The 21,724-nt window shown below is 63.6% G+C and overlaps 1 protein-coding gene across 1 annotated transcript in view; it reads left to right on the forward strand.

The window, feature by feature from the left end:
- The window catches only part of LOC102968499 (cohesin subunit SA-2-like), a 46,705-nt gene that overhangs the window by 15,693 nt on the left and 9,288 nt on the right, over positions 1-21,724 (forward strand). Inside the window, exons 6-13 of the mRNA XM_042975207.1 lie at positions 299-375; positions 4,707-4,778; positions 9,013-9,217; positions 11,597-11,748; positions 13,060-13,127; positions 13,271-13,394; positions 18,746-18,844; positions 20,283-20,362. Of these exons, the coding sequence (XP_042831141.1) occupies positions 299-375; positions 4,707-4,778; positions 9,013-9,217; positions 11,597-11,748; positions 13,060-13,127; positions 13,271-13,394; positions 18,746-18,844; positions 20,283-20,362 (877 nt within the window). The remainder of the gene's footprint in view (positions 1-298; positions 376-4,706; positions 4,779-9,012; positions 9,218-11,596; positions 11,749-13,059; positions 13,128-13,270; positions 13,395-18,745; positions 18,845-20,282; positions 20,363-21,724) is intronic.

Raw genomic sequence — 21,724 nt, forward strand, 5'->3', positions numbered from 1 at the left:
TGAGCCATGCTCCTGGCACTCCTGGGCCTCTCTCTCTCACGTGCCGGCTGGGCCTCACTGTCCTGGCCGCCTGTGGTCCTAAGACACGGGGCGGGCTGGGGCCTCCTCCAGAGGCTGGTTTGGGTAGGAGAGCTTGGTTTTTCGGGGAGCAGCGAGGCCGGATTACTCCTGTGGCCTTGCCGTGGCCTCTGAGGGATGAGGTGTCGTGGCCCCGCCCACCTCCCACGCCCTCCCAGGAGAAGGAGGAGGGGTGGTGCAAACCGCGTTTCCATGTTGAGTGAGCTTCTTTCTCTCCCAGGGATGGTGACGGCCGAGCTGTACCAGACCAACCAAGGCAACAGTGTGGTTCACAAGATGACCGAGAAGTTTGACCAGGTGAGGCGGGCTCTGTGCCCTCCATGAGCCCGGGGCCTGGGGTCACAGGATCTTCCCTGCTGCCCCGTGTCCCCCAAGCCTGTGGGTTCGCCATCAGGCTTGCAGGCTGAAGCAGCCCAGGCGTCACGATGGCACAGGTAGACACCGTCCGCCCTCACGTCCCTGGGAGAGGCGGCCCTTCTTCCGCTGGGGAGACCACGATTCTCTATAAAGGAAAACTTGACCTTTAGTTACTATTGGAGATTCCATCGTGTACGTGGAAAGTACCGTTATAAAACGGTAACCACGTGGCCATCGTCCAGATGCAGAGAGAGCGTGGCCAGTACGTGCCCAGACGTGCCCTGCCCCCGTCCTGACCTCCTCCCCACCGGGACGTAACCACGCCCCGAACTTGGTGCCCAGAACATGCCATGGCATATCTGTCCCACGTGGGCATCTGTAGATGATGTCACCTGGCGCCCAGGTCTCTGCACGGGAGACACGCTTGACAGAATGATTCTGACCAGTGTTATCGCGTGAAGCCGTCTGGTGCGCAGCTGTGGAATGTTCCATCGCACGCCTATGCGTCCTTCCTGTCTCCATTCTGCTTCTGATGGCGTTCGGGTTGGTTTCGCGCTCTGTCTGTGTGTGGCTGCAAACGTCTGCTGTCCGTGTGTCCTGCTGTGCGTCTTCACGTGTTTCTGTAACTTACGGCCTGTGCATGCACACGTTTTCCTGTGCGAGGTGGCACCAACGTGTGTTCCCAAGCAGGAGCCTCTACCTGTGTGTTAGACGTCGCCTTGGTCCTGTTCCCTGCCAGTGCGTGATGCGATGTTGTTAGGTTTTGCTAGTCTGGTAGGTGTGCACGTGGTACCTCTGGTTTCGGTTTCCTGGATTATTAGTGAGGCTGACCACCTTCTTGCATTCAAGCACTATTCTCGTTTAAAAAGGCTTCTTAAGACATTTTTTGATGTTCATTTATTTTTGAGAGAGAGAGAGACAGAGACAGAGACGGAGTGTGAACAGGGGAGGGGCAGAGAGAGAGGGAGACACAGAAGGTGAAGCAGGCTCCAGGCTCCGAGCTGTCAGTACAGAGCCTGACGCGGGGCTCCGACTCACGAACTGTGAGATCATGACCTGAGCCGAAGTCATGCGCTCAACCAACCGAGCCACCCAGGTGCCCAAAAAGGTTTTTTTTAATTGTGGTAAAATACATACAATATGAAATGCGTCACCTTAATCCCTTTTAGGTACACACCTCAATGGCACTGAGCACATTCACGTTGCTGTGCAACCATCTGCAACATCATCTCCAGAACTTTCCATCTCCTCAAACTGAAGCTGTGTCCCCATGGACCACTGACTGCCCGTCCCCGTCCCCAGCCCCTGTCTCCACCATCTACTCTCTGTCTCTGCGGATGTGACTCCTCTAGGGACCCCATGTATGCGCACTCACACACGATTTGTCCTTCTGTCTGGCTTATGTCACTGAGCATCATGTCCCCAAGGTCCGTCCACGTAGTGGCAGGTGCAGAACGTCCTTCCTTATTTTCAAGGCCGAGGCACATTCCACTCTGTCCGTGGACTACAGTTCACTGATTGACTCATCCATTTAGGGACAGATGTAATATCTACATTAATTTCTCACACCTTAAAATATTCATGAAGTGTTTTCAGAAGTGCTGTGCATCAAGTCAGTGAACATTAAATTTTTTCTTTAACGTTTTGTTTTAAAAATGTCAAACCTAAGAAAAAGGGGAGAATACATGAATTTCGCCCGCGTTTAGCAATTCACGCCCTGCCACGTTCACTTTATGCCCCATGCGTGTGCTGCTACATGTGCATGCATGTGTGCTGGGCACGTGAGTGAGCAAATGCACATGCATGTGTGCATATGTGAGCGTGTCGCTACATGTGCGTGCATGCAGATACACATGTGTGCACTGTACACGCAAGTGAGCAAATGCACGTGTGTGTGCATATGTGAGTGTGTTCCTGCATGCATGTGTGTGCAGGTACACACGTGTGTGCAGTGTACATGTGAGCGAGCACATGCACACGTCTGTGTGCATGTGTGTTACTGCGTGTATTCTCATATTCACGCCCTGCCACGTTCACTTTATGCCCCACGAGTGTGCTGCTACATGTGCATGCATGTGCGCCGTGCACGTGAGCGAGCGAATGCACATGTATGTGTGCACATGTGAGCGTGTTGCTACATGTGTGTGCATGCAGATACACATGTGTGCACTGTACACGCAAGTGAGCAAATGCACATGTGTGTGCATATGTGAGTGTGTTACTGCATGCATGTGTGTGCAGGTACACACGTGTGTGCAGTGTACATGTGAGCGAGCACATGCACACGTCTGTGTGCATGTGTGTTACTGCGTGTATTCTCATATTCACGCCCTGCCACGTTCACTTTATGCCCCATGCGTGTGCTGCTACATGTGCATGCATGTGTGCTGGGCACGTGAGTGAGCAAATGCACATGCATGTGTGCATATGTGAGCGTGTCGCTACATGTGCGTGCATGCAGATACACATGTGTGCACTGTACACGCAAGTGAGCAAATGCACGTGTGTGTGCATATGTGAGTGTGTTACTGCATGCATGTGTGTGCAGGTACACACGTGTGTGCAGTGTACATGTGAGCGAGCACATGCACACGTCTGTGTGCATGTGTGTTACTGCGTGTATTCTCATATTCACGCCCTGCCGCGTTCACTTTATGCCCCATGAGTGTGCTGCTACATGTGCATGCATGTGCGCCGTGCACGTGAGCGAGCGAATGCACATGTATGTGTGCACATGTGAGCGTGTTGCTACATGTGTGTGCATGCAGATACACATGTGTGCACTGTACACGCAAGTGAGCAAATGCACATGTGTGTGCATATGTGAGTGTGTTACTGCATGCATGTGTGTGCAGGTACACACGTGTGTGCAGTGTACATGTGAGCGAGCACATGCACACGTCTGTGTGCATGTGTGTTACTGCGTGTATTCTCATATTCACGCCCTGCCACGTTCACTTTATGCCCCATGAGTGTGCTGCTACATGTGCATGCATGTGCACCGTGCACGTGAGCGAGCGAATGCACATGTATGTGTGCACATGTGAGCGTGTTGCTACATGTGTCTGCATGCAGATACACATGTGCACTGTGCATGTGAGCAAGAGAATGCACATGTGTGTGCAGATACACGTGTGTGCACTATACTCAAGTGAGCAAATGCACATGTATGTGTGCATATGTGAATGTGTTACTGCATGTATGCGTGCATGGGTACACACGTGTGTGCACTGTGCACGTGAGCAAATGCACATGTATGTGCATATGTGAGTGTGTTACTGCATGTGCGTGTGCACACGTGTGCACTGTACACACAAGTGAGCAAATGCACATGCACGTGTGCATGTGTGAATGCGTTACTGCACGTATGCATGCATGGGTACACACGTGTGTGCACTGTGCACATGAGCGGATACACATGGATGTGCATATGTGAGCGTGTTACTGCATGTGCGTGTGCACGTGCGTGCACTGTACACGCAAGTGAGCAAATGCACATGTGCATGTGTTACTGCATGTGTGTGCGTGCAGGTACACACGCGTGTGCACTGTGCATGTGAGTGAGCGAATGCATGTGTGTGTTTGTGTGTTGCTGCGTGTGTCTGCCGGAACCACTCCCAAGATGGCTACTCGGATTGGGTCTGCTTCCTCAGAGGGTCCCCGTCACCAGGTCGGGCCCTGTCCACCCTCCCCCGTGTCAGAAGCGGCAGTGGGGGCTTTTCCAGCCCCCCAGCCTGGCGCCCTCATGGGACGCCCAGCACTTCCCACAGCAGGCCCCTGGACGTGTCCGTAGGGCAATGCAGCGGGGTGCAGGGCCCCCCGTGGGCATGGTGACCCGCACGGCCACAGGAGGAGCCTCATGGAGACGTGGGCGTGAGAAGCTCGAACACTCCCAGGTTCTCTGTTGAGAACGGCCTGTGTGCCGTGACCTCTCCCCCTCCCGGCCTCCAGAGCAGACACGAGGCGTGCCCTGCGTGTCAGGCCCGTGGACACACAGTGGCTGAGCGCCACAGAAGCAGTCTGTCACCACCTGTCCCGAGGACAGTGACACGAAGCTAGGCGCGGGGCCCCCTCACGGAGGCGGGGCGTGCCTGCTCTGGGCTGCCCGAACATCCCACGCCCACGGGCCCGGCCCCCGGGGGTAGGGGGACGCCAGCCCCCAGTGCCCTGTGCTGCGCAGGCTGGTCCCTGCCGGGGCTCCCCCGGGTGTCTGGGGCTTGTGGCAGCGGGGGACGCTTCACCTCACGGCCACCTGTCCTCTGTCCATTCAGGAGACCGGGCTGTACTACAAGAAGTTTCTGGCGTACCCGTGGATCCTGACCATCATGTGGCCAGAGAAACTGGTAAAGCTTTCGTCTCACGTTTGGTGGCGTTTGAAGATGGGGGGTTTGTGTGCAGCTCCCTGGCGAGCCCCAAGTCGGTTGGGCGGCCGCGTGGCTCCCGACTTCCTTCTGCACGCAGGGTGGGCTCCCTGGGCGCACACGAGGGTCCACGTGCATGGGTCCCGGGGGACCGTGGGCCTAGCGCACAGAGTCCTGCTGATACTGACCCTGTGTCCTGACTGGCGAGCAGGGGCTCCTCCTGACCTGACCCTGTCCTGTCCACACTGGATCCTCTTGAGCATCTGAGTCTTGTCCACGAGGGGCCTTACCTGACGGTGCTCAGTCTACACTCACACCCGACCGCGTTCTGCTTCAGATGAGATCGTTTAAGCCAGGCTGTGTCTGGTGTGATGGGACGACTAGACCTGACACGTTCTGCAGAAGTGACCTCACTTAGCGAGTTCTGTCTACACCGCGACATCTAGCCCTGAGTGTGTTCTGTCTACACTGTCCTGTAGATTGGTGTTCTGTCTACAGGGGATTTTTTAAAGTTTATTTACTTTGAGAGAGGGAGAGAGCGTGAGCGGAGGAGGGGCAGAGGGAGAGAGAATCCCAAGCACCTGCAGGGGTTCAACCTCACAACAAACGACCCTGAGATCGTGACCTGAGCCAAAACTGAGTTGGACGCTTGACCAGTTGAGCCACCCAGGTGCCCCTACACGGGACATTACAACCTCACTGTGTTCCGTCTACACTGCGACACTTAGACCTGATAGTGTTCTGTCTACACTGGGACATTTGGACTTGACTGTGTTCTGTTCACACCGGGACATTTATTTACACCTGACTGTGTTCTGTCTACCCTGGGAGATTGAGAACTGACTGTGTGCTATCTACACTGGGACCTTTAGACATGGCTGCGTTCTGTCTACATGGGACATTTAGGCCTGACCGTTGTCTGTCTACACTGGCACATTGGGACCTGACTGTGTTTCGTCTACACTGGCATATTTAGACCTGACTGTGTTCTGTGCACACTGTATCATGGAGACCTACTGTGTTCCATCTACACTGGCATGTGGAGACCTGTGGTCCGTCTACACTGTATCATGGAGACCTGTGTTCTGTCTACACTGGCCTATTTAGACCTGACTGCCTTCTGTCTACACTGTATCATCGAGACCTGACCGTGTTCCGTCTACACTGGCATATTTAGACCTGACTGTGTTCCGTCTACACTGGCCTATTTAGACCTGACTGTGTTCTGTCTACACTGTATCATCGAGACCTGACCGTGTTCCGTCTACACTGGCATATTTAGAACTGACTGCGTTCTGTGTACTCTGTGCTTTAGTGTCTGGACACCACTGCGTTGGTCACAGTTGGAATGACCCGACCAGTAAGTGTCCCTGTAGACACGAGCATCCGGGTGGCTGAACAGGGAGATGTAGGGCACCGTGTGGCCGGCCTGTCGCCCCTCGGCTTCAGGTGCCCCTGCCGGAGACGCGCCTGGGGTTCCTCATGTGGTTAATTCCCCACCATCCCATGTGTGCAGACAGGTAACGTGTGTTACTGTGCTCAGCAGTGAGCACGTGGGGACGTGCGCTCTCAAAGTGCACCGAGTTTGGGGACTGAGGACCCACCTCACAGACCCGGTTAGTGACCTGGCCTGGCCTCGGTGTGGACACGTTTATTACCCTGTTAGAGATGTGCCCCAGCCTCCGTACTGGGGAGTGGCACGGGAGCCCCCCCGGCATCAGGTGTTCTGACGCTGGGGTCTGCGGTCGAGGCTGGCTCGAGTCAACGACTGTGCTGTGCACCCCCATGTGACCCCCGATCCCTGGCAGGGCACCCCTCCCCCTCACAGCCGAGTGAATGGTGGGGGGCGCTCAGCCAGTGGGGGGGGGATGGAGGAAGCCAGGCTGTGGGGGCAGGGCGGAGGGAGTGCTGTGAGGAGAGGCGGTTTGCACGGAGCCCTGGGCAGAGGCGCGGGGCGCCGGGTCCCAGCATGGAGAACGAGGAGGAGGGTTGAGTGCCAAGTGCACTGGGGAAGGCTGGACGACGCAGCGCACGGCGGTCCTAGCACGTGGGACGCTGTGCGCATAGGAGGGGCGGGCTGACGAGAAAGGGTCCTACGCGACGTGGGGAGGTCCCTGCGCACGGAGGGGGCGGTCCCTGCGCACGGAGGGGGCGGTCCCTGCGCACGGAGGGGGCGGTCCCTGCGCAAGGAGGGGGCGGTCCCTGCGCAAGGAGGGGGCGGTCCCTACGCACGGAGGGGGCGGTCCCTGCGCACCGAGGGGGCGGTCCCTGCACACGGAGGGGGCGGTCCCTGCGCACGGAGGGGGCGGTCCCTGCGCAAGGAGGGGGCGGTCCCTGCGCACCGAGGGGGCGGTCCCTGCGCACGGAGGTGTGAATGCGAGCAAGGCGGGAAGCTGTGGCCACGTCCCCGCCCACACCCAGCAGAGGTGTGGATGCGTTGCCCCAGGGTGAAGGCTGCCGTGGGGGACCGCGTGGGGGGGTGCGTGCACGAGGGGCACAATGTCGGGGCAGTCCCTGGTCCATCCCCAGCCCCTCGAGCTCTGGGGCCGGGCACCGCTCTGCACCGGCCTGCTGGGTTCTGGCCACAGCCTTGACGTCCCTTCAGGGTCCACCTTCCCTTGGGGTCTCGTGAAGCCTGTGCAGGTAATTTAGACAAATTCGTACAACACGAGAAAGGCGAGGCTAGGGGCGGGGCGTCCTGAGGACCCCCTTTCCTAGTGGAGGGAGGTGGGGGGCGGGTCGTCCCGAGGCCCCGATCGCCCCGGGGGCAGGCGGTCCCGAGGCCCTGATTGCCCGCGGGCGGAAGGACCGTGGCGGCCGTAGGCTGTTTGGCCCCGGTAGTGTGCCGCCCACGTCTGGGAGCGCACCTGCCGTGTCTTCCTGAGGAGACGTCTCCCTGGTCCGGCCGCGTCTCCCGCAGGGTCGGGGACCGGCCGCCTCCTTCAGCCCCCGTTGCGGGGGGGTGCGTGTGGCCTCTGCGGGAGCAGGGTTGGGCTGAGTCCTCCGTGAGGGCCAAGGGAGTAGCTCTCAGGTCGGCACTGCCTGTTTGCAACACCTGAAATCGGCCGGAAGCAGAGCGGAGAGCGGAGGGCCGGGCTTCTCTGGGACACGCGTTGGGAGAGGGGCCTGCACGCTTCCCTCGAGGGTCACCCGAGGTGCCACGCGTGGGGGTCCTCCCAGCACAGCCTCTTGACTTGACCACAGGGACGTGGGACAGTCCACTCAGGTGCAGGTGTGGGAGAGGTGGGGAGACCCTGGTGGCCGTGGATATGTGACCACCCAGGTTCTGGGTCTCAGGAAGGTGGGGTACATCTGAACCCCCCCCCAGGCGCAGGGTCTTGGAAAATGGGGGTCACTCTGCTGAGTGTGGATATGAGTCCATGGTGCAGCACTGGGAAGTGTGCTCACCCTCAGTGTGGATGTGTGACCCCCAGAGCAGGATGTGGGAGACTTGGTGTCACCCTGTGTCAGGGGCAGGGTGTAGGAGACCTGGAGTCACCCCGTGTCAGGATAGGTGTGTGACCCCCAGGGGCAGGGTGTGGGAGACTTGGGGTCACCCCGTGTCAGAGTGGCCATGTGACCCCCAGGGGCAGGGTGTGGGAGACTTGGGGTCACCCTGTGTCAGGGTGGGCGTGTGACCCCCAGGGGCAGAGTGTGGTCACCCTGTGTCAGGGTGGATGTGTGACACCCAGGGGCAGGGTGTGGGAGACTTGGGGTCACCCCGTGTCAGGGTGGGCGTGTGACCCCCAGGGGCAGGGTGTGGGAGACTTGGGGTCACCCTGTGTCAGGGTGGGCGTGTGACCCCCAGGGGCAGGGTGTGGGAGACTTGGGGTCACCCCGTGTCAGGGTGGGCGTGTGACCCCCAGGGGCAGGGTGTGGTCACCCTGTGTCAGGGTGGTTGTGTGACCCCCAGGGGCAGGGTGTGGGAGACTTGGGGTCACCCCGTGTCAGGGTGGACGTGTGACCCCCAGGGGCAGGGTGTGGGAGACTTGGGGTCACCCCGTGTCAGGGTGGACGTGTGACCCCCAGGGGCAGGGTGTGGGAGCCTTGGGGTCACCCCGTGTCAGGGTGGGCGTGTGACCCCCAAGTGCCCAGTCGGGGTGTGCTCATGTGACCTGGAGCCCCTTGTCCGCGAGCAGAGGTCCGTGTTGTGATTCTGGGAGTGCCAGGACCGGCACACCACCTCACCCCTGTCCCTTGTTGTGTCCTTAACCAGCAAAATGACTTCTACCCCATCGTGGGCCCGGGGCCCTTCTGGAAAAGGTTCAGGGTCAACTTCTGCGAGTTCACGGAGCTGCTGGTGCAACAGACACACTCTTCGGTGCTGTGTGACGGACACCTCATGGACACGGTCATCTGCATGCTTAGCGGCCTCACCAACTCGGCCGTGCACAGCCTGCGGCACACCAGCTCCCTGGCAGGTGGGCCACTGCACAGGGCCGCGCGCCCGGGCTCCCGCTGACTCGGGGGGCCAGGGCCGTGTGACATGGGGGCAGGGGCTGTGGGACTTGAGAGACGGGGGCAGGGGACAGACAGGCAGAGGCCAGGGCACACAGGAGCACACCCCCCGGGTTGGCCCACGGGGCACGTCCTCTCCCTCTGTCCCCATGGGAGTCCCCAGCGCTGGCCCATCTGGGCACGTGCTGTCCCTCTGTCCCCACGAGAGTCCCCTAGGACTGGCCCACCCAGGCACGTCCTCTCCCTCTGTCCCCATGAGAGTCCCCCAGGACTGATCCACCTGGGCATGTCCTGCCCCTCTGTCTCCACGAGAGTCCCCAGGGCTGGCCCATCTGGGCATGTGCTATCCCTCTGTCCCATGAGAGTCCCCCAGGACTGGCCCACCTGGGCACGTGCTGTCCCTCAGTCCCCACGAGAGTCCCCAGGGCTGGTCCACCCGGGCACGTGCTGTCCCTCTGTCCCCACGAGAGTCCCCAGGGCTGGCCCACCCGGCACGTCCTGTCCCTCTGTCCCCACGAGAGTCCCCAGGGCTGGCCCACCCGGGCACGTCCTGTCCCTCTGTCCCCACGAGGGTCCCCAGGGCTGGCCCACCCGGGCACGTCCTGTCCCTCTGTCCCCACGAGGGTCCCCAGGGCTGGCCCACCCGGGCACGTCCTGTCCCTCTGTCCCCACGAGGGTCCCCAGGGCTGGCCCACCCGGGCACGTCCTGTCCCTCTGTCCCCACGAGGGTCCCCAGGGCTGGCCCACCCGGGCACGTCCTGTCCCTCTGTCCCCACGAGGGTCCCCAGGGCTGGCCCACCCGGGCACGTCCTGTCCCTCTGTCCCCATGAGTGTCTCCAGCGCTGGCCCATCCGGGCACGTGCTGTCCCTCTGTCCCCATGAGAGTCCCCAGCGCTGGCCCATCTGGGCATGTGCTGTCCCTCAGTCCCCACGAGAGTCCCCCAGGACTGATCCACCTGGGCATGTGCTGTCCCTCAGTCCCCACGAGAGTCCCCAGTGCTGGCCTACCTGGGCACGTGCTGTCCCTCAGCCCCACGAGAGTCCCCAGGGCTGGCCCACCTGGTCACGTCCTGTCCCTCTGTCCCCACGAGAGTCCCCAGGGCTGGCCCACCCGGGCACGTCCTGTCCCTCTGTCCTCATGAGAGTCCCCCAGGACTGGCCCACCTGGGCACGTGCTGTCCCTCAGTCCCCACAAGAGTCCCCGGGCTGGCCTACCTGGGCACGTGCTGTCCCTCTGTCCCCACGAGAGTCCCCTGGGCTGGCCCATCTGGGCATGTGCTGTCCCTCTGTCCCCATGAGAGTCCTCTAGGACTGGCTCACCCAGACACGTCCTGTCCCTCTGTCCTCATGAGTGTCTCCAGCGCTGGCCCATCTGGGCATGTGCTGTCCCTCTGTCCCCATGAGAGTCCCCAGCGCTGGCCCATCTGGGCATGTGCTGTTCCTCAGTCCCCACGAGAGTCCCCAGTGCTGGCCTACCTGGGCATGTGCTGTCCCTCAGCCCCACGAGAGTCCCCAGGGCTGGCCCACCCGGGCACGTCCTGTCCCTCTGTCCCCACGAGGGTCCCCAGGGCTGGCCCACCCGGGCACGTCCTGTCCCTCTGTCCCCACGAGGGTCCCCAGGGCTGGCCCACCCGGTCACGTCCTGTCCCTCTGTCCCCACGAGGGTCCCCAGGGCTGGCCCACCCGGGCACGTCCTGTCCCTCTGTCCCCACGAGGGTCCCCAGGGCTGGCCCACCCGGTCACGTCCTGTCCCTCTGTCCCCACGAGGGTCCCCAGGGCTGGCCCACCCGGGCACGTCCTGTCCCTCTGTCCCCACGAGGGTCCCCAGGGCTGGCCCACCCGGGCACGTCCTGTCCCTCTGTCCCCACGAGAGTCCCCAGGGCTGGCCCACCCGGGCACGTCCTGTCCCTCTGTCCTCATGAGAGTCCCCCAGGACTGGCCCACCTGGGCACGTGCGTCCCCAGGGCTGGCCCACATGGGTATGTGGTGTTCCTGTGTCTGCTGGCCTTGTGTGCCCTCCGAGGCATGCTGAGTCATGGTTGAGTCGTGCTGGCTGTGGGCTACTGATGTGATCTTGCAGCTGGGTAGGACGTGGGGTGTGTCCGTGCCCGGGGACCCTAAGACATGTTTTGGGTCAGTGTGCACGGCTGTTGTTTGGGGGTGACCCTCTGCACACTTGTGACCCAGCAGGGGCAGGACGGGACATCTTCTCCGGCCCCGGCCTCCCCGGGCCCTGTCCTAGGACTGCTGCGAATGGTCACTCCTGTGGGAGGTGAGCTGGGCTCTGGGGTCACAGATCCGTGGACACGGCCCCGGGGTCACAGCCCTGCTCTGTTTGGCAGCCATGAAGCTGCTGACAGCGCTGGCCAGCGTGAACCAGGGCACCTGCACGAACAGGCGCAGGTCCCAGCGGCTGTGCCAGGTGGAGAACATCGCCAAACTCAAGGGCAAACACAAGCACTGCATGGAAGTACTGGACCAGCGCAGACAGCAGGTGCAGGGGGCGGGGCCGCCGTGTGTGGGCGGGGCCAGCAGCAGACGCCAGGCGTGGGGGCGGGGCCACGGAAGGAGGGCGGGGCCAGCAGCAGACGCCAGGCGTGGGGGCGGGGCCACGGTACAATAGGGCAGCGAGCGGGGGTGCAGAAACCATAGCGGTGACCCCAGCCCCTTCCACGTCCCGGTTCCGGGTTCCAGCTGGCCGCCCGTGGCGGGGGGGGGGGTGCCCTGGCTCCCCGGGGACACGCAGGTGAACCCCCATCCCCTGTCACGGCTCGGTGACATGTCTGTCTCTCGATATCATTTGTGGGCTTGACACCTATGGATTCTTTTACGCACAAACCGCGTTCACTTGCGTCACGTGTGAGGCCCGTGTGTCCCTCTGACCTCTCCGCCCCCGCGGTCTTCGGTCTGCGCACCTGGGAGGTCACTTCGCTGCCCAGTGTCCACAGCTCACAGAGCACAGGAGCCCCTCCAGGAAGATAGCTGGGCATGCGTGGGGTCTCCGCCACTGTCCCCTCCGCCAGGGCCCTGGGTCCTTCCACCCGGGCCCCTGCCCCCCCACCTGTGCCCCCTGCCCCTCACCCCCTCGCCCTTCCTCCCGTCCCCTCACCCCTGCCCTGTGCCCCTTACCCCCTTGCCTCTGCCCCCGATACCCCCACCTTCATTGTGTCACCCCTGCCTGTCACCCCTTGGTCCCTGCCCCCATCCCCCTCACCCTGCCACCCCTTCGCCCCTGCCCGTCACCCCTTTGCTCCTGCCCCACCCCCCATCACCCCTACGCTTGGCCCCTGTCCCTTACCCCAGCCCCTCACCCCATTGCCCTCCTTCACCCCTGCTTTACCACTCCCAACTCCTCAGCCTTGCCCTCAGCACTGCCCCTCACCCCTTCACTCCCTTCCCTTCACCCCTCCCCTTTGTCTGTTTGTCCTCATGGGTGCCCCTTCACCCGTACCACGCAGCCCTACACCTCCCCCCACTCACCCCTTCACTCCCCCCCAGCCTTCACCCCCCACCCCTCCCAGTCACCCCTTCACACCCCCCCCCTTCACCACCCCCCACCCTGCCCCCATATGTGCGCCTGCGTGAGGCCAGCGTGCGCGGAGCGGCCCAGCAGCTCAGGCGACAGACGGCCGGCGGGCTGGTGTGCAGTCCCGGCGGGGGCAGAACCACCAGCGTAGAGGATGCTAATGCCTGGTGGGGGGCGACCACGCAGCGGGCTGCGCTGGGCCTGGTGGCCGCAGCTCTGCAGAGGCCCGCAGCCCGCCTCTCCTGCCTGACGCTCCCGTGCCTTCTCCCGCTCCACCAGAGCAAGCCCGTGGCCATCGACAACATCATCTGCGCGCTCTTTAAGAGGACGTTTGTGCCTCGCTACCGGTAAGGCTTGGCCTCGGGGCCGCGCGTCTTCCCCGCCTGTCCCCGTGACCAGGCCTGGCTCAGCCCCGTGTCGACACGCGCACCCTGCCGCGTGGGCGACACGGCCTGGCCGTCCCACTGACACTCTGGCTTCGCTTTTGCAGCGACATCAGCTCGGACATCCGAGTGATCTGCGTGGCGGAGCTCGGATGCTGGATCAAGCTCTACCCGGACCTGTTCCTGGACAACAACTACTTGAAGTACATCGGCTGGATGCTGTATGACAAGGTAGGCGCGCTCCGCTGGCCTGCCGCCTCCGCCGAGGAGGCCCCCAGGCCCGCGTTCCTGTCCGGCGGTTCCCGGAGCGGGCACGCGTGTCCTGCACGGCGTCTCGTGAGCCCCGCTGTGCAGAGAAGTCTTTCCGACAAGCTGCGATTTTGCAGCAGGGGGTCTGGGCCGCAGGGGCTCACGTGTCCCCCGGAGAAATGGGGACGTGGCCCTGTCCTGCGACACAGGGTTGTGTGTCTGGGCCCCCCACTGACATTGCGGACCGGGCCCAGCAGCTGCCCGCGCCCACAGGACCGTGCTCGAGGTCAGCCCCACCCCCTGCCACCAGCTCTGGGAGGGGGCCACGGGCACGGTCCTCGGCCTGCCGGGCACAGGGAGCCTCAGACACGAGCCTGCTTGGGAACACCCGCTCTGGACCCTGCGCGTCCGGATCTCACCAGAACAAACGTGCCCGCCTGGCGGTCGCCGGCTGCGACTGACATTGGGCGGTTTCTGGTCCCTGGGACAGACAGAAACGAGTACAAGTCTGGTCTCCCAAATAGACGCCTTTTTCGTGAAAAGTAAACAAGACGAAGCCCTAAGAAATGTTTGTGACCACCCGTCGGTTGTGTTTCCTGGTTCTGGGCCTGATGGCTTGTCTCCCCCCCCCCACTCCTCCCCATCCTCTTCTTGACGACTCCTCCCTCCTCCCCTCCTCCTCCCCCTCCTCCTCCCCCCTCCTCCTCCCCCCTCCCTCGTCCCCCTCCTCTTCCTGAGTCCTCCCCATCACCTTTCTCTCCTGCATCCTCCTCCTCCCCCTCCTCCTCCTCCTCCCCCCTCCTCCCCCTCCCCCCTCCTCCCCCCTCCTCCCCCTCCCCCCCTCCTCCCCCCCTCCTCCCCCCTCCTCCCCCTCCCCCCTCCTCCCCCCTCCTCCCCCCTCCTCCCCCCTCCTCCTCCCCCCTCCCTCGTCCCCCTCCTCTTCCTGAGTCCTCCCCATGACCTTTCTCTCCTGCATCCTCCTCCTCCCCCTTCCACCCTTCCTCCTCCCCACCGCCTCCTCCATCTCCTCTTCTTGACTCTTTCCCCGCCTCCTCCCCCCTCCTTCTCCTCCTCCTGACCCCTCCCTTCACCACTTCCTCCCCCTCCTCTTCCTGACTCCTCCCCCCTCCTCACTTCTCTCCCTCTCTTTCTTCCCCCCTCCTCCTCCTCTCCCCCTCCCTTCTCATTCCCCTTCCCTCCTCCCACACATCCTTTCCCCCCTCCTTCCCCCCACTACCTTCCCCGCTTCCTCCTCCCCACCTCCTTTTCCTCCCGTTCCTCCCCCTGACTCCTCCCCCACCCCTCCCCCCTCCCCTTCCTCCCCCTTCCTCTCCTCCCCCTCCCCCTCCCTTCTCCCTCCTTTGCGTATCCCTTCCCCCTCCTCCTCCTCCTCTCCCTCATTCCTCCTTCCTTCTCCTGATTCCCCCCCCCCTCCTCCTCGTCCCCCTCCTCTTCCTGACTCCTCCCCCTCTCTTTCCTCCCCTCCCTCCCCTTCCTTCCTCCCCTCCCTCCCTCTCCCTCCTCTCCTTCCTCCCCTCCCTCATCCCCTTCCCCCTCCCCCCCTTTCATCCCCCCTCCTCCCCTCTCATTCTTCCCTTTCCTCCTCACCCCCCTTCTCTTCCTGACTCCTCCCCCTCTCCTCTTCCCCTCCTTCCTCCTTTCTCCCCCTCTCCTTTCTCCCCTCCCTCCTTTTCTTCTCCTTCCTCCCCTCTCCTTCCCTCCCTCCTTCTTTCCTTCCTCCCCTCCCTCCTCTCCTTCCTCCCCTCCCTCATTTCCTTCTTCCCCCTCTCCTTCCTCCCCTCCCTCCCCTCTCCTTCCTCCCCTCCCTCCCCTCTCCTTCACCCCCCTCCTCCTCCCGCCATTCCTCCCCTCCCTCATCCTCTCTCCTCCTCCCCTCCCTCCTCCTCCCTTCCCCTCTCCCTCCTCCTGTTTCATCCTCCTCCTCTTTCCTCCTAACTCCTTCCCCCTCCTTCATCCCCCCTCCTCTTCCTGGCCCCTCCCCCTTCTCCCCTCCTGACTTCTCCCCCTCTCCTTCCTCCTTCTCCTCTCCCCTCTTCCTCCCCCACCTCCTTCCTCCCTTCCTTATCCCCCACCTCCTTCCTCTCCCACTGAACCCTCCCACTCCTCCCCCTTCCCTTCCTCCCCTCTCCCTCCCTCCTCTCCCCCTCCCCATATCCCTTCCCCCTCCTCCTCCCCTCTCTCTTCCCTCCCTTCCTCCTCCCCTCTCTCTTCCCTCCCTTCCTCCTCCTGATTCCGTCTCCTCCCCCTCCCCCGCTCTGCCCACCCCCCTCCCTCCTCCTTCTGACTCCTGAGCTGGGGCTCTTGTCTCATGGGCATTGCCAGAAGGGGGCAGGTGTGCAGGGACGGGGAATCTCCACGTGGTGCGCTCACTGCTTGCGCGCTGGTTGCAGGCGAGGCGCTAGGTAAGGTTCCACGTTCTCTGGGTTTTTACCTCTTGGAGGTTTATCGCGCTGTGAGGACAGACGGCACGTTTGCGTGTGCACGCCGCGGATCGCAGGGTGGTGGCTGGTCGCGTGTGCTGGCCGGTCCTGGGTTCCAGAGTGGAGACGGGGCATGTTCTCTGAGGTGAAGGGTAGTAACAGGACGGGGACACCGGACCGTTTCTTCGTCCGCCGCAGCTTGTGCTTGTGCCCAGGTCACCGCGACGGAACGCCACCGGCCGGGACTCGTAAACCACACGCGTTCATGGCTCACATCTGGGGCTGGATGGATGTCCCAGGTCAAGGCCGGCCGACTCGGGGTCTGGAGAGGACCTCTTCCCCGGGCCGTTTTCCCCACGTGGGGGAGGCGAGGGTCAGGGAGCTGTCTGGGGCCTTGTTGACCAGCACGGTGATCCCGTCGTGGGGGCTCCGCCCTCAAGGCCGCATCGCCTCCCGGAGGCCCCGCCTCCACGCACGTTCTTCTGGGGGGCTGGGACTTGGCGTTTGCCCTTGGCGGGCACGGGGACGTCGGTCTGGAGTGGCGGCTGGCTGCTTTCCGCAGCTTCCTGAGTGCAGCTGGCTTAGTGCAGAGGCAGCAACACAGTGACTTTCCTGGGGTCTTGGGGGCCGCTTGGCATCCGCCAACGGAGCCCGTGTGCGGAGGGAGGAGGGCGGGCAGGGCAGGGCAGCGTTGCGGGCAGCGCAGGTCCTCCGGGGGGGGGGGGCGCTGTGGGCGGCCGTGACCGCAGCTCGGGGCAGGCGGTGGGCTCCGGGGTGCTTCCTGGCGCCTGGGGAGCAGGGATGCACAGCGTGGCTTCGCTCCTCTGCCCCCCCCCCCCCTCCGTGCTCTGCTCTGTTTGAGGTGGGGTGAGTGGCCGTCAGGAGGGCGGGCGTCGGGAGCCTCTTCTGTGCCCCAGGGAAGGGCTGCCAGAACGTCCCCGGCAGCGGTGTCCCTGAATGCGGCCGACGGACGTGGGCTCTGCTGGCCTACAGGGACCACGTGGCGCAGCCCGGGCCGGGTCGTCACGAGAAGCCTCGCCCCACAGCGTAGCGCGCGTGTGGCCCAGGGCCTGTGTGCGGCTTCGGGCTGTGTGCTCTGTAAGTGCTGCTCAGGTCCCGGAACAATCCCTCAGAGACGGACTTGGTTTCGTACAGAGACGTGGGGGGCGGACAGGTCGCCCGCATGGCCTGCACTTGGGATTTGGCGGTCGGGAGGCATTTCTCTCCATCGGGGGGACTGTGCTGTCACTCACTGAGGAGGGTAGTAATGTCAACGCCGGAAGAGGTCGCTCAGAAATAAGCCGTGTTGCTAAGTCCACCCATGGAGGGGCGTGTTTATTTTCTCTGCTTAAGAGACACATCTTCCGGGGGCACCTGGCTGGCCCCGTTGATGGGGCCTACGACTGTTGACTTTGGAGTCCTGAGTCCCACCCCCCGGTTGGGTATGGGGCTTTAAAATTCATTTTGAAACACACAATAAAGATGCACAAGGCTGTGTTAAGCGTGGACGCTAAATTAATCCGCGTGTGAGGCAGGACAAATACCCCACATGACGTGACAACAATAGCAGACATCAATCTCTCCCAGTGCTGGAGGCTGGGAGTCTGAGATCCTGGCTGGGCAGAGACTGGGAGGTTGAGGTCCAGGCAAGGCCGAGGCTGAAAGTGTGAGGACCAGTAGGGCCTGAGTCAGGGACTCTGACATCCAGGCAGGGCTGAGGCTGGGAGTCTGAGATCTAGATGGGGCCGAGGCTGGGGGTCTGAGATCCGGGTCGGGCCGAGGCTGGGGGTCTGAAGTCCAGGCTGGGCTGAGGCTGGGAGGTTGATTTCCAGGAGGTGCCAAAGCTTGGGGTCTGAAATCCAGGAGGGGCGGAGGCTGAAAGTGTGAGGTCCAGTAGGGCCTGAGTCAGGGCCTCTGACATCCAGGTAGGGCTGAGGCTGGGACTCTGAGATCTAGGTGGGGCTGAGGCTGGGGGTCAGATCCAGACAGGGCCGAGGTTGGGGGTCTGACTTCCAGTCAGGGCCAAGGCTGGGAGTCTGAGGTCCAGGCAGGGCAGAGGCTGGGAGTCTGAGATCCAGGAGGGGTGGAGGCTGGGGGTCTGAGATCCAGGAAGGGCCGAGGCTGGGGGTCCGAGATCCAGGAAGGGCCGAGGCTGGGGGTCCGACTTCCAGGCAGGGCAGAAGCTGGGAGTCTGAGATGCAGGAGGCGTCGAAGCTGGGAGGCTGAGCTCCAGGTGGGTTTGGAGGCTGGGAGTTTTAGGTCCCGACTGGGCCAAGGATGGGAGTCTGAGATCAGGCAGGGCTGTGGCTGGGGGTCTGAGATCCAGGAAGGGCTGAGGCTAGGAGTCTGAGATCCAGGCAGGGTTAAGGCTGGGGGGGTCTGAGATCCAGAAGGGTGGAGGTGGGGGCCTGAGATCCAGGCAGGGCTGAGTCTGGGGGCCTGAGCCTCGGCCGAGGCTGGGGGTTTGAGGTCCATGCAGGGCTGAGGCTGGGTGCTCCTGATCCCCGCGCCTGGGTGTGGGACGTGGGCTCCCCCCTGTGCCCTCTGGTGGTCATGCTCTGTGCAGGTCCGTGTGCTGGTTCAGCCTTCTCATTAGGACCGTGTCGTATGGAACCGGTGCTCCCTCTAGCGACCTCCTTTTCCTGATCCGCTGATTTTCGACCCCAGGGGCACACAGTCCCGTCCTGAGGTCCTGGGGGTGCGGGCTTCAACCTGGGACATGGGTCGCGCCGTGCCGCCCCTGCGGGTGTGTTTGCCGGCCGCGTGGGGGTTGCCGACACGCACAGCCCACGCAGAAGGCGAGGCCCAGGGCCCGAGGGGTGTGTCTGCTGGGGAGTCTTGGTGGGGGGCTGCCCTTCCGTGGTGACCGGGCCCCGTTTCTCTGTCCTAAAGGACGCCAGCGTGCGGATGAAGTGCATCCTGGCGCTGAAGGCGCTCTACGAGAAGAGAGAGTCGGCTATGAAGCTGGGCCTTTTCTTCCACAAGTTCAAGGTGAGTGAGATTCCGCGTCTTGGCCGCGGGGGGCGCCAACCCGAAGCGTCGCCGTGGACGTGCGGACCTCGGGCCGCGGCCATCAGCCGCTCGCCGCTCGCGGGGCTTCGGACCCGCCGGCCACGTCTCCGCCCGCTGCCTGGGGCCGCGTCCTGCGACCACGAACCGGAGGCCCCCCCCTCCCCCCGGGGCCCGTCGGGGCCGAACCGCCCGCGCTTCAGAGCGCACCAGGTGACACGGGCGGAGCGTGGGCACACCCCGGTGGGTCAGTCGCGTGCTGGCGGGAGTTTTCGGGTGTGGGAGCGGGAAGGGTCAGCGCCCGCCGTTCCGACGCAGGCACACTCTTGCCGTTGGGTTGCGAGGCTCCGTGCCCCGCGTGCAGGGCCGCTCAGGGACGGTGCGACCGAAGCAAGTGCCCGGGACGATGCGGGCTGGAGCCCACGGTGAACTTGTACTCAACCTGTTCCTGAATTTGGGGACCGCACTACCACGCGGGACGCTGCGTGAGGCCCCACTGCCCGACGTGGACAGCAGGGCTCGGCGAGGACTCCCCACCGCGGGGCAGGGCTATCGGGGACTCGGACCGGGCCCCGTGGCTGGTTGGGAGCAGGGGTCGGGCCACGTTGGTGCCAGTGAACGTGCAGCCAGCGACGCGGGGCGGGGCGGGGGGAGGGCACCAGCAGTTTGTCTCCCCCTCCTGGGGCGTGTGGGAAAAAGCAGCCTTCCTTGACCCCGTCCGGGTCCCCCGCTGGGCTTGAGCAGGAAACCCACGCGGGCGGGCCACGCGTAGAGAGGCGCGAGGGGGCCGTTAGAAGTGTGCAGGGGGGAACTCTAGTGTCCACGAGGCGGGGGGGGGGGGGCGGGGACGGACGGAGGGCCTCCGGGAGGTGGTGGTGAGTCCCCATGGAGGACAGCGCAGTGCCCAACCTGTGCACCGACCGGGAGCCACGGCCCCTTCGTGAGCGCAAGGGTCGTGCAAAGTCACCTACGTAGGAGAGAAGGGCTGCGGAGGCTCGTGGCGGGAGGCGCACACGTCCTGCGGAGCTCATGTCCCCAAGGGCTGGGTGCGCAGGTGGCTGGCGTCTTCCGGAGACTCGGTGTGGTCAGGGGCGCTTTCCGGCAGCCTCGAGGCTCCAGGGCTCCTGCCTCCCGATTTCTGTGCCGAGGAATTCCGTCTCCCCGTGGGTCCACATCAGCGGCTGACGCCTGGGGACGCTCAAACTCTGGGGACACGTGGTTGTCACCACCGTGTGACATCACCGTGTGCGCGCTCCCTGCGTCTGCGGGGACCAGGGATGCGGCCCCATGACCCTCACGGTGTGCGGGACGCCCGCCCGAGGGGACGGCCCGGCCCCACCCCGCCGCGTCCTCTGTGCACGTGGAGGCGCCCACGGTGCCGGAACCAAGCGGGCTTGTTGTGTTCTCTCGCTTCCCCTAGAAACGAATCCTGTCGATGACCCAGGACAGGCAGCCGGAGATCACGTCCGAGTGCATGCAGCTCCTGCGGCTTATATCCGAGTGAGTAGCCCTGCGGCCGTGTGGAGCCGTGTGTGCCCGTGCGTGGCCCTGCATCTGTGCAGAGCACCGCGTCCGCGCGGAACCCTGCGTCCGTGCGGAACCGTGCGTCCGTGCGTGGCCCTGCGTCCGTGCGGAACCGTGCGTCCGTGCGGAACCGTGCGTCCGTGCGGAATCCTGCGTCCAGAGCGCGTTTCCAGGCCACGTGGGTGGCGTGCCGGGTGCGCTGGGCGCGCAGTGACTGCGTGTGCCGCTGGCGGACCGCGGGGTGACCGTGTGCGGTGTGCAGCCCCCCCCCCCCCCGCCCCCCGCGTAGCCGCGTGATGGTCAGCTCGCATCCTGGGGTGTGTTTGCACCGCTGCTAAGTCGGAGACCTCTGTGGCCGGTGCCCTTGCGTACGATGCGACGCGAGGGCTTGTCGGGACCTGGCTTCCTGTTCGGGGGTTCGGGGGTTCCCTGTGGGGTCCCTTCTGCCGCCGCCCTGCATCAGGGGCTCTGATGGGGCCAAGGTGCTGGTGTACAAGAGGCAGCTGCAACCCGGCCAGGTCCGCAGAACCTTCTGGAAGCTCCCGGGTCCCCGTGTGCACTTGGGCCGGATACACACGGGTACACACTGCAGGTGACAGCCGCCTCGTCGAGTCAGGTGTCAGACGTTGATGTGAGACGTCTCTGGAACGGGAGACACGGGGACGCGACCTCCTGCTGGGCCGCCACGCCTAAATGCTGCGGCTGGTGCCATGGGAACGTCTCGTGCCCTGAAGGCCAGCGTGGTGCCGTCTGTCTGCCCTGTGCGGAGGACGGAGTGGGGCCCTGGTGGGCGCCCGACCCTCCCTGGGTGTGCACCCCGACGCGGCCCAGACAGATGGAGGCTGTCGCAGCCAGAGACGGGGACGAGCAGCCGACTTACCGTGTGCTGCGCGGAGGTCCCGCCAGTGGCCGGGGCCACCCAGCACCCGTCCTGCGCCACCGCCCAAGGGCAGTGGCTGGGTGATAAGGTGGCGTATTTTACAAGGGAGCCGTCTGGACAGAGCCAGCCCACACAAGTGCCACGATCTGGGTCAGTGGCCCGGTTCGCGAAAGCGTGTCTGCGTGGACTCCTGTCCAGGGTGCTGTGCAGGCGGGCCGTGGGGCCGCGTGTCCCCTGATACTGACTTGGAGAAGCTCTTACCCGTGTGGCTTCCGACACGTGTATGCAAAAGCCCTCCGGGCGGGGACCTGAGCTCCCCCGTCTGCTCCCCAGCCGCCCCCTCCCCCCACCCCCCAGCGGACACTGGCACACAGAACAGGCTCTGACGTGGCGTACCACGTGTCTGGCTTCCTGCACTCAGTGACGGTCTGCGATGAGTCCATGGTCAGAAACCACAC

This window comes from Panthera tigris, chromosome X (assembly GCF_018350195.1).
Source record: "Panthera tigris isolate Pti1 chromosome X, P.tigris_Pti1_mat1.1, whole genome shotgun sequence".
Taxonomy (NCBI): Eukaryota; Metazoa; Chordata; class Mammalia; order Carnivora; family Felidae; genus Panthera; species Panthera tigris.